Source organism: Rhinolophus ferrumequinum, chromosome 22, assembly GCF_004115265.2.
Source record: "Rhinolophus ferrumequinum isolate MPI-CBG mRhiFer1 chromosome 22, mRhiFer1_v1.p, whole genome shotgun sequence".
Classification (NCBI taxonomy): domain Eukaryota; kingdom Metazoa; phylum Chordata; class Mammalia; order Chiroptera; family Rhinolophidae; genus Rhinolophus; species Rhinolophus ferrumequinum.
The window spans coordinates 24,757,628-24,769,376 of record NC_046305.1 but is presented as its reverse complement, the minus strand read 5'-3'; the positions used below and the strand labels follow the sequence as shown (position 1 = coordinate 24,769,376).

At 40.4% G+C, this 11,749-nt stretch overlaps 1 protein-coding gene and 1 pseudogene across 5 annotated transcripts; one reads left to right on the top strand and one right to left on the bottom strand.

Moving 5' to 3' along the window:
* Nucleotides 1-295: 295 nt before the first annotated feature.
* On the top strand, nt 296-10,415 carry DYRK3 (dual specificity tyrosine phosphorylation regulated kinase 3). Of its 5 annotated transcripts, none has more exons than XM_033094029.1 (3): nt 296-568; nt 2,406-2,517; nt 8,609-10,415. In XM_033094029.1, exons 1-3 carry the CDS (start codon nt 492-494, stop codon nt 10,181-10,183), a joined length of 1,764 nt encoding a protein of 587 aa, XP_032949920.1. In that variant the 5' UTR covers nt 296-491; the 3' UTR covers nt 10,184-10,415. The 5 variants fall into 5 exon arrangements, with proteins under 5 accessions (XP_032949920.1, XP_032949923.1, XP_032949921.1 ...); XM_033094032.1 differs by lacking the exon at nt 296-568 and adding an exon at nt 4,662-4,812 and having other exon boundaries at nt 2,426-2,517; nt 8,609-10,404; XM_033094030.1 differs by lacking the exon at nt 296-568 and adding an exon at nt 4,662-4,835 and having other exon boundaries at nt 2,427-2,517; nt 8,609-10,404.
* LOC117015403 (40S ribosomal protein S24-like) lies at nt 5,394-6,962 on the bottom strand (annotated as a pseudogene).
* Nucleotides 10,416-11,749: the final 1,334 nt, after the last annotated feature.

Sequence of the window (11,749 nt, the reverse complement as noted above, 5' to 3'; positions counted from 1 at the left end):
AGAACTCCAGGCTGCAACATGCTAAGGGACAGCAGACTTCTGAGGTAGAAATGGGGATGAAGTGCTACTTTCACACTACTCCGCGGGAGCCTTTCTCCCAACACTCGACCGCGGCTCCCGCACCTCAGCTCGCAGTCAGCGAAACCCAGCGGCTGGCGCGGCTCCTTGCCTTGAACCTCCGGAGCCTGCGCTATGGAAGGCCTCGGATCCCGCCCCTGTGCGTCCCTGCGTAGTTGCGCAGAGGCGTTTCCCGGGGCGTGCCTCGGTCGCTAGGCGACCACACCACTCCCCCGCCCGCCCTTGCTGCTCTTCTTTTCCCTCCTGGCCCCGGCGAGTAGCGAGCGGAGGCGCGCGGATCTGCAGTGTCTACACTAGAGTCTCCGCGGAAGCGTCGCAGCCTGGGAGGCAGCTGCCCCAGCGCAGCCCACCGGAACGCTGCCCGCCGGAAGCTCCAACCGCCGCCCCACCCCCCGGGGGTCCCGAGATAGGGGATGGGAGGCACTGCTCGCGGGCCCGGGCGGAAGGATGCGGCGCCGCCCGGAGCCGGACTCCCGCCCCAGCAGCGGAGGTAACGGCGCCGCGGGGTAACGGGCTGGGGGCGCACGGTTGAGCGGCTGGCGCTGGCAGGCGAGGTCAGGGGGCGGAGGGAAGACTGGGCCCTCAGCAGGAGGGACGAGGGAAGGGGTCTGATCTTTTCCCAGTGACGGGCCCACGCTCTTCTTCTTCATCAGCTCCCTTCCCCCCAGCCCACCGTGAGCAGGGGAGGGGGCTGGAGTGGAGTTAGGGGAAGAGGAATTCCCACCCTCGCTATTATCTCTGAAGCCCTAGATCATGGGTTATGTGGTAAGGAAGTCTGAGAAGCTGCGACTTTCTGTGGGGCTTTTTAGCAAACTGGGGAAGACAGGGAACAGTCGCTTTCAGAGAAGCCCTGTTGCTCAGAGCAGATAACCAAGGGCTGAATTCTTGGGGCTTTGCGGTGTGGGGTGCGGTTTGGCTTCGGCTGTGCAGGTGAGGGGCTCTGATGATAGGGCTTTCGGTGGATCGTATTTTGAGAGATTCTCCACCTTACATTGTATTTCACACCTAAATTTAGGGGAGAAGGGACCCCCCCTTTATTTGCATGGAGACTTCCTTTGGGTAATTTTCTCTGGTGATTTATAAGAAATCTTGTAAGTCGTCTTTATCTTTTTCTCTGTAAATGTGGATGCCTGTACCGTTTTGTTTGTTTTATTCATGCTGTTGGCAAAGAGTCAGTCACATTCAGAATATTTGGTTCTTGTCAGTGAAACAGCTTTCGTTAAAGGTATAAGTGATTCTATCAGAATCTGAGAGCATGATTTTAAAAAGAACATTCCAAAAATATTTGTAGTGGTTTTTTTACTCTGTATTTTTGTAACACATCGATTAAGAAAACTCTAGAACTAATTTTACAAAGCAGTTTTTAAAGGCAACAAGAATATTCCGGCATATTTTAAAAGATATAAAAAAATTCTTCCTCTGCAACCCGGTCATCACCATTGTTTGCATTCATAGTAGATCATGTAAAAATGAAATAATGAAATGCTCATGTGTGTAACTGGGAAATCCATGTTTTTGGTGGCAGATGAATAAATCCTCTCCTTCTTTAGTGTTCCCTTACCATGGTGGAGACACAGTGTTAAAGAATGAAGAAATGATCCTTAATCATTTAGCATTTAGTTTCCACCATCCACCAGAAAAACGCAGTGGGTAAAGAACTAAAATTCAGTCAGTACATTTTGTAATTTAGAGGATCCCTTAATATTTCCTGTAGTTTTCACTATTTTTCTACAAGTTAGGTAGATGTTAAGTAGCTAAATAAATAAATAAATAAAAAGACAGCCCTAAGAAGGCCATTTATTTCTTGCCTGTAAGACCCAGAAGTGTGTAGACTAGAACTCTAACCATTTTAACATGTGGAAAACAGGCTGGGAAGGAATGTAGTGGAGCCAGTGGTAGAGCTTAGATTAGAACCCAAGTCTTAAAATTACAGTTACTTCTTTTTTTCTTTTTTTTTTTTCCTGTTCTGGTTATTTTAAAGCTTCTGATTCAAATTAGCCTTCATTTTCAAGTAGTAAGTTAAATGAGATTCTTTTGCTATAGCCCTTATTTTTAACAACATTCAGAAAGTAACACTTGTTTTAACTATTTCAAAATACAAACGTAGAAATGCTATACTTTCTTTAAAAAATAAAAGTTAGATTTCACTGTTTGTCCACCAAACACCCCAGTTATTTGTATTCAATGCCAAAAGGCAGTGTAGACATTTACTTGTATGCATTATTCTTTGTAGCAGATATGAAGCAGTTAAGACACCGGGTGTTTTGCAGATAGAAATGTATGTACTTCAGTTACTGACAGATTTTATCTGTAATACTTTCAACTAGATTGGGGGATGGTGTCTATGATACCTTCATGATGATAGATGAAACCAAATGCCCACCCTGTTCAAATGTTCTCTGCAATCCTTCTGAACCACCTCTGCCCAGAAGACTAAATGTAAGTAAATCAAGTAATTCTTTGCATTGTGATTGTCTTGGAAAGGAGAAAGTACTACTTAATGTCAAGGTACAGTTAACATCTAGCTGGCAACCCAGACTCTTTGTATCCTTTGTATCCTTTTGTTTCTCTTCACTTTGGAATAATTTCTGTGGTCCAAGTTTAGCTTTTCAGATTAATTTTTATTTGGAACCCAGCTATTTCTTTCAATCACTGGGATAAATATACAGGATTAGGAAAAAAATAATATTCTATTTTTATCTAGGTAAACATGTTTACTTTTTTATAGGATGATATACATACAGTGTATTACAAAGGCTCCATTTAACGAAAACAAGGAATAAAAATTATCCCTGAATTCATAGACCTGCAGATTTTTTTCCTACAATAGAGAAATGCAGTTCTAGCTTAGTATGCCAAAGAGCATCATTTTTTTTAGTTTTTTTCTTTTTAAATTTATTTTTAATTATAGTTGACATACTATATTATATTAGTTTCAGGTGTACAACGTAAGTGATTCAACATTTATAGACCTTACAAAGGGATCAAAATGATAAGTCTAATACCAGTCTGGCACAGTGTATAATTGTTATGATATTATTGACTATATTCCCTGTGCTGTACTTTCCATCCCATGACTTATTTTATAAGTGGAAGTTTGTACTTAATCCCCTTCCCTTTTTCTGCCCAACCCCCCACCCCCCTCCCTTTTGGCAGCCATCAATTTGAAGACAACCATTTTATAGATCATAAAAAAACTTAGCAGTGCAGTGTGGTTTTTGATGCATTTAATCATTTTGGAGACTGCAGAAATTTAGCTTTGGACACTGTTAAGATAATAAAAAAATTAATTCACATTCCCTCAGCATACACAAAGGAGCAAGGAGAGCAGGGTTTGGACAAGTTCCATGATGGAGAGAAGCTATCCTTTGACTTTGCTGCATATAACATCTAATGAACAAATTGAATAATTAAATAGATTAATTTGTAATATTTCTTCATATTTCTGTGTTTAAGACCTAAAATTGTTTCTACCTGAAAATAATGATTACTTGTATTTTTCATTGTCCTTCCCAACTTCTGGTCAACTTTTGCTAATAAAAATCAACCTTTTCACTACTTTCAAAGCCAATAATATTACAAAGTGTGGGCTAAATATATTTGGAAGGCTAGTCATCCTATTTTTAATCTCTCTCTCGAGTGAAGTAGCATTCTTTCCCATTCTCTGCAAGTTTATTTCTTTAATATAAAAACCTCTCAAAACCACACATTCCTTGTGTTGTCCGTCATATTTCTTGGTTACTTTTTGCCAGTTAGCACCTCTATAGGAGGCTGGTGCGTTAACATGTGACTTCAAGTTCATTTCAGCTTGAATTCAGAGTTAGCCAATGCTAATCACCTTCCAATAGGCCAGTTAAATTGTATGTTTCAGAATCAAAATGAATTTCTTACTGTATGATATTCAGAGTAACAGTTTTTGGAAACACTAACAGTTTTTGGAAACACAAGATTTTAGATTCTAACTCAATGGTATCTTTGGAAACTTTACTGAAAAAAATGGTTTTTGACCTCATGGTGACAATTCCAGTTCACGATGCCATGACTCTATCCCAAGATCCTATTGCTGTTTCACAAACTCTTTTAGCATCACTGTTTTCCAAGATGCTGTTCCATTCTCATTGTTAACTATAAATCATCTACTCAGAGGCTTTTATTGGGTTAAGCTTTGTGTTGCAGAGATTTGGAGTAAAAAACTAGGAAGGAAGGTAATGTTTTATATCTGGAAAAGAAGCGTATTTTTTTCTGAATTTCTTAAGATCTTTAAGACTTGATTCAACAATAGAAGATTCTATTTGAAATGTCAAGAGACTCCCAAATTAACAGTATATGTGAAGCATTCTTAAATAAAACATGATTAAACTGACATTATCTGCCTCTCTGGATATAATTACAGTTAAGATATTTGGTGTAGTCGATCCTATATGTTGCTTGGTTATTATGATTATAAACACATACTAGAAATATATTGTGTTTTAAAACTATTATACTCTAACCTGTGTAAAAATTGTAGCTCCTACTAGAACAATGGAAGGAAGATTTTATTTATAGCACAGCAGACTTGATACATAATTGATTCAGGCCAGTATTTGAGTTATTTACAGGAAAGGAAAGAAAGCTGAGGAGAGAACCCCTCCCTGTGTGGAAAACTTCCTTCCTGGTATTCTTCAGATTCATTGGAGATTCGAACCTTGATAATCCATAGTGGACTACACCTGAAGTATCGTGTTCTGTTCTGTGAGTTCCACGTCAGGAGAGAGGTGACGTGCAGCCTGTGTTGAGAATGTGAATAGGATAATAAGGGAATCTGACATAAGCCGTGTGAAGTACAGGATAATAATGGTGATGATGAACCTAGAGAAAAATGGTGGGGTCAGGACAGCCCCTTTTAGGTATCTGAGGGGTTTTACATGAAATTTAGATACTTCCGTGTAGTTCCAGATGGCAAAATAAGACTTAATTTGCAGGGGAGAGATTAAGTCTCGCTTTTAGGAAAAACCATGAGTCAGGAAATCCAAATGACCTCCTTAATCTTATTGTAATAGTTCTATGGAAATTGAATTTCTCTTACAGATCTGTTCTTATTAATGTTCTGTACCTGAGACCCTGTCTTTATCACAAACAGAAATGAAGACCTCCAGAGCCAGCTCAGCCTTACATGTAGGCAGAGTAGGTGAAATACCCAGGGATGGACCCTGGGCCACAAATACCTTTCCTACCAGCTTGTCATTGATGACTGCAGTTCCTAGAGAGTCATTCCTTTGAGTTAAGGCATTGATCTTCTGTTAAAGTTCAAATATCTCTGGAGAGGTAACACATTAAATTGTATAGCAAGTTGAAAGCAAGTTTTATGTGGGGGAGAAAGTGGGTGAGGTGTTTCTGTGCGCCCTAAGGGAAGGCCTATTGTGGGAGCCTTCATGGAGCGAAGGCATATTTAGTACCAGACGTCTTGTGGAAGGAGACTGGACATATGGAGGAAGGCACCACAGAGAAAAGAGATAAACTGAATGGGGAAAGGGAGGGTGTATAGGAGTTTAAACCTTGATATATTGAGAATTATTGTTACCAGTGTTTTTAAAATGTTTTATAGTTTATGAGGGTATTTCATGTATTATTATAGTTTGATTCAACAACATCCTGCAAAGTATTATTGTTTGTATTCTACAGATAAAGAAACTGGGCTAAAGGTTAAGCAGGACAGCCAGGACCCCAACCCAGGCCTTCTGACTTCACATTTCTTCAGAATGTATTCCCAAGACCAGCAGTAAATACTTAGATGCGTTTAAGTTACAAAGTACAAATTTTAAAGAAAACTGGCTGAGATGCATGCAAATGTTCATTTTTGTTATGTAAATCTACCTAAAACTAAACAATTATAGATCCCTAATTTAGCCAAAGTATCTTCTAATAGATTGTAGTTCCTTGAGAACATCTGTTTTTTAGGCACTTCTAATAGCAAACAATAAATGTTCATGTGAATGTTGGATAGATGGATAGGACCCTCTTTTTTTTTTTCATTCCCCCAAACAGGAATAATTATTTGACTTAATTACTGATGAGAAAAATGTTGCATTATACTTTACATTTTAGCAAGGTATTTAGGTTCTATCTGCAGGCCTATTTTATTTTTTTGACCAGTGATAGTTCTCTGTTTTGGGATCAGCGAGATTTTTCCTGGTCCATATCTTGCCTCTTTAAAACTAAATGCCAAAGTGTAGCCGCAGTTGTGCTGGCTGCTTTTGTGTAAAATTGTGTAATACCGCATTTTTTTTTTTTTTAAGTTCTTAGTTTACTAGTCCTCTCATGAAAAATCTGCTCAATCACCACAAAGTCACTGAGGAATCTTTACTCCTTCTGTCATCCAATCTCCATCTCACTTTTTGCCAGCACCAACATTGGCCTTTGCAGTCCCCCTAACTTTCTTCATTCTGTTCTTGAGTTCCTTTCGCTGTCTTCTTGAGGTCTTTTTCTTCTCCTACAGGCTATGTCTTGCAAGTCTATGTTTGGGTTCATTTTTCTTTGCGTAATCCAAGGAATCATAAATCATGCCAAAGCCAGTTGTCTTGCCACCACCGAAATGGGTTCTGAATCCAAATACAAAGATGACATCTGGTGTGGTCTTGCACATTTTGGCTAGTTTTTCCCAAATTTCTGTCTTAGGTACTGTTGCCTTCCCAGGGTGAAGGACGTCGATGACCATCCGTTTCCGTTGAAGTGGTCTGTTGGTCATGAACTTACTGGTCCAGATAGTTACTGTGTCGTTCATGATGGCAGCGGGCCTTCAAGCTTCCAGGGGGGAAAAAAGTAATACCTCATTTTATAATTGTAGTACTCTATACATGTTGAAATTGATTAAATAACCTAAAAGCATCAGGCAGGAAATAATTTCCTGCTTTTGTAGCTTAGATTAGGAGCTGTCTTTAAAAATGTATGCCAACACTTAAATTCTTTTATCCTTTTTTTGTTGTTTATATTTTCATCTTTTACATTGTTATTTATTTCGGGTAATAGGCCAGGTGTTGTTTGCTTAGATTATATTAAAATTCTATTTTTCAGAATTTTGGCCACTTCGAATCATTACCTTTAAATTTTTATCATATTTTTAGACATTATAACTATAGTTTAGAGCCCTCCTGAAATTGTCTACCCCTGATCATAGAGGCTGTTAGACATAAACAGACCAGGGGTACAATTTTTCAGGGTCCATTAAGAACAGTAGATGTTCTTTGAAGTATCCTAGAATTTTTTTTAACAATAGATTTAACATTTTTTCTTCTTCTTTCCTTCTAGCACCTTCTTACATATTTATCTATCTATCTATCTATCTACCGTGTTTTCCCGAAAGTAAGACCTAACCGGGACATAAGCTCTAGCATGATTTTTCAGGATGACATCCCCTGAACATAAGCCCTAATATGTCTTTGGGAGCAAAAATTAATATAAGACTCAGTCTTATTTTCAGGGAAACACAGTATCTATTTATTTGTTTGTTTGTTTGTTTTGGCTTTTCTTTTCCTCCATCTAATTTCAAAGAATCTTGTTTCATTTCAGAGGAATATATAGAACTTTCTTCTGCGGCTTACTGTTCCTTACAGGCAAAGGTTAAGCAAAATCAAGTAAAAATAGTAGCAGGATACCTTTATCACTTAGTGTATATGAGAGTGGGGGAGAGAGAGACCCTTTATTTCTTTAGGAGAGTTTTACAAGAAGCATGAGAGCATTGGGTTCTCAGTGCTATTCAGATACATAAAGAATTGACCTAGAGTTCTCTCTGGCTTAGAGCTCTTGTGATTCAAAAGCTGAGCTAAAAGGCTGCAATAATTTAGGGACCTGAGAGTAAATGATGAGGCCTTGGTTAATTCCAGGCCATGGTCAACATTCAGCCCCACTGGATAGTACAGACACTAGGAGAACCTGCTGCCAGGTTATGTTAATGGGAAAGGACTGACAGTCAGAAGACCTGGGTTCAAATCCTGCCTCTGTCCCTTAATAGTACTTTGTCATTTATAGAATACTGTAATGTACATTATTTTGATCCTGCTATATACCCTTAAGATTTGGGAAGGTACTTGAAACCATTAATAAACAACATAAGATGGATATATATAATCAAGTGCCAGATTTTGTGTACAGACTCAAAAAGCTGTAGGCTTGGAATAGTTCTAAGTGGGAGAGAGAGGACTCGAATTGGGTGTTGAAAGAGTGTCGGATCTGAGTGGATGGGGGGTAAGAATATTCTTAATAGAAATACCTATTAGAAGGAACCTAGCATGTTTAGGGTATGGTAAGAAGACCATCTTGTCTTGAGCAAAGCAAAGCCTATGTAGGGGGTGGGGTGGCTTTCATACTCGGGGAGTCTGAGGATTAATGCAAAGAAGTTTCTAGAGACTTCTGCTTTTCTTATCTCGCTTTTGGGTCATTTTAACCTAAACTACTGGACATGATTTGTTGTTGTTAAGTCAGGGGGAGGATTCTTTCATCTTTCCATCGTTTTTAGTGATTTTAACATTATATTCATTTTTCTTTTCCATAGATCACCACTGAGCAGTTAACAAGAGATCATACTCAGCGCTTTTTGAATGGAGGTGAAATGAAGGTGGAACAGCTGTTTCAAGAATTTGGCAACAGAAAATCTGATACTTTTCAGTCAGATGGCATCAATGACGCTGAAAAATGCTCTCCTACCGTTTCTCAGGGTAAAAGTTCAGATAGCTTGAATACAGTAAAATCCAGCAATTCACCCAAAGCCTCCAAAGTGGTGCCTCTGACTCCAGAACAAGCACTGAAGCAATATAAACACCACCTCACTGCTTACGAGAAGCTGGAAATCATCAATTATCCAGAAATTTACTTTGTGGGTCCAAATGCCAAAAAAAGACATGGAGTTATTGGTGGTCCCAATAATGGGGGGTATGATGATGCAGATGGGGCCTATATTCATGTACCTCGAGACCACCTCGCTTATCGATACGAGGTGCTGAAGATTATTGGCAAGGGGAGTTTTGGGCAGGTAGCCCGGGTCTATGATCACAAACTTCGACAGTACGTGGCCCTAAAGATGGTGCGCAATGAAAAGCGTTTCCATCGTCAGGCAGCTGAGGAGATCCGGATTTTGGAGCATCTTAGGAAGCAAGATAAAACTGGTAGCATGAATGTTATCCACATGCTGGAAAGTTTCACATTCCGGAACCATGTTTGCATGGCCTTTGAGTTGCTGAGCATAGACCTTTATGAGCTAATTAAAAAAAACAAGTTTCAGGGTTTTAGCGTCCCGTTAGTACGCAAGTTTGCTCAATCCATCTTGCAATCCTTGGATGCTCTCCACAAAAATAAGATCATTCACTGTGATCTGAAGCCAGAAAACATTCTCCTAAAACACCATGGGCGCAGTGCGACCAAGGTCATTGACTTTGGGTCCAGCTGTTTCGAGTATCAGAAGCTTTACACGTACATCCAATCTCGGTTCTACAGAGCTCCAGAGATCATCTTAGGAGGACGCTACAGCACACCTATTGACATGTGGAGTTTTGGCTGCATCCTTGCAGAACTTTTAACAGGACAGCCTCTCTTCCCTGGGGAGGATGAAGGAGACCAGTTGGCCTGTATGATGGAGCTTCTAGGGATGCCACCACCCAAACTTCTGGAGCAGTCCAAACGTGCCAAGTACTTTATTAACTCCAAGGGCCTGCCTCGCTACTGTTCTGTGACTACTCAGGCAGATGGAAGGGTTGTGCTTGTGGGGGGTCGCTCACGTAGGGGTAAAAAGCGGGGTCCCCCAGGTAGCAAAGACTGGGTGACAGCACTGAAAGGGTGTGATGACTACCTGTTTATAGAGTTTTTGAAAAGATGTCTTCACTGGGACCCTTCTGCCCGTCTGACCCCAGCTCAAGCATTAAGACATCCTTGGATTAGCAAGTCTGTGCCCAGACCTCTTACCATTGAGAAGGTGTCAGGCAAACGGGTAGTGAATCCTGCAAATGCTTTCCAGGGACTGGGTTCCAAGCTGCCTCCAGTTGTTGGCATAGCCAATAAGCTTAAAGCTAACTTAATGTCAGAAACCAATGGTGGTATCCCTCTGTGCAGTGTATTGCCAAAACTGATTAGCTAATGGACCGTGATATGCTCAGAGATGCAGATGTATGTATTTTTAATTATCTTGCAAATCTAAAAATGGAAAAAAAATACAAGCCATTGGTGGACGTTTTTGTTAGACTAGACTTCTTTTTGATAAGGCAAAACATTTTTATATGACTGTAAAAAGAATTCTTCAAGGGCTAATTATCTAATCAACTTGTATTGGCTATCCTGGAATATACATTAAATGACTTTTTAATAGGTCAGTGTATCTTTTTTATTATCAGATGTACATCAACCTGTGTATTATTCTATGAGTTTAAATTCCTTTTTCTCAAGATAGAAGGTATACCAAAAAGTATATCCTGACCACGCCTCACTTCTAGTCTCCCTCAGCATCTGTTCCAGATGGGTAATTTGGGACATGGCCTAGTTATGGATGAGAGCCGAAGCGAGATCTCTTGCCCCCGACAGTCCATTCTGTGAGTGCATGCTAGGTGAAAGGGCTCATAGCAGAATACAGGGTTGGGGGGAAGCTCCCGGAAGTTGTTGGTCACCTAGAGAAGTGGTATCCCTGCTCAGTGACTCATTTCCCTTCGATTCTGTGATGCATGGTGTTTTTATTTTATGGGTTTTTTATATTATTTTTTGCCTCTGATTTGTTTCCTGGGCACTCAAAGCATTTTACAGACATCTACCCGCTTTAACCAAACACTGATACTAAAACTGAGTCAGATGCATCCCTCCTCCCTGATCTCCCAGGAAGATAAAGCGACTTCTTTGCTCCAAGTGACCCAGATGTTAAAGGTAGAGTTGGCATATGCGCTGCAGTTCCCTTATTTCGTGGAACGCCGGGGACCGGCCTACTTGCTGCATTATCATGGACTCCTCCCAAGAATGGTCACATTCAGGTAAACTAACTGGTTTCATTGCTTTCCCGCTTCTCTTCCCCACTATCTGTCACCTTAATGTGCCATAAGTTTCCCACTTTCAATTTAAACCAAACACTGTTCCCCTAGATTCTGAGTGAACTTTAGTTATAAGAAGGAAATCCAAAAACTGGTAGCAATTCATCTCATTTTCCTTCATTTCAATATCCTTTTTCTTGCTAAGATTTAAACAGCGAGGGCTGGTAATAAACTGATTGCTAGTGAAATGTCATACATGGAAAGATGGAAGAGGGACAGTAACCAAGTACCTTACTGCTGCTGGTCTTTTCCTCCCTGTCCTTCCTCTTCTTCCATCCTGTTCCAAAACAAGAGCATGCCAAACTCTGTCCTCAAAGTGTGCCCTTTAAAGGAGATCATTGCTTCCTGCACCGTTCTCAGAAGGAGCCAGTTCCATTTTTATTCTAGAATTTAGTCTCTGCAAACTCCCTAAGAGTAGGAGGCTCCTTTCGTTGGCAACACGATAACAAAAAGAAGAAAAATGCCATGGGCATATTATTTAAGGAACTGTTGCCTCATCCAAGAGTATTTCTGATTGCCACAGCACAGGCCAGAGCGTGCTGGCAGGAAGAGTTCAGACTGACGCCTCAGCCTTTTTAAAAGGGGTACTCGGTGACTGAGCATCTGGGCTATTAAAACTTGCACTATTCCCT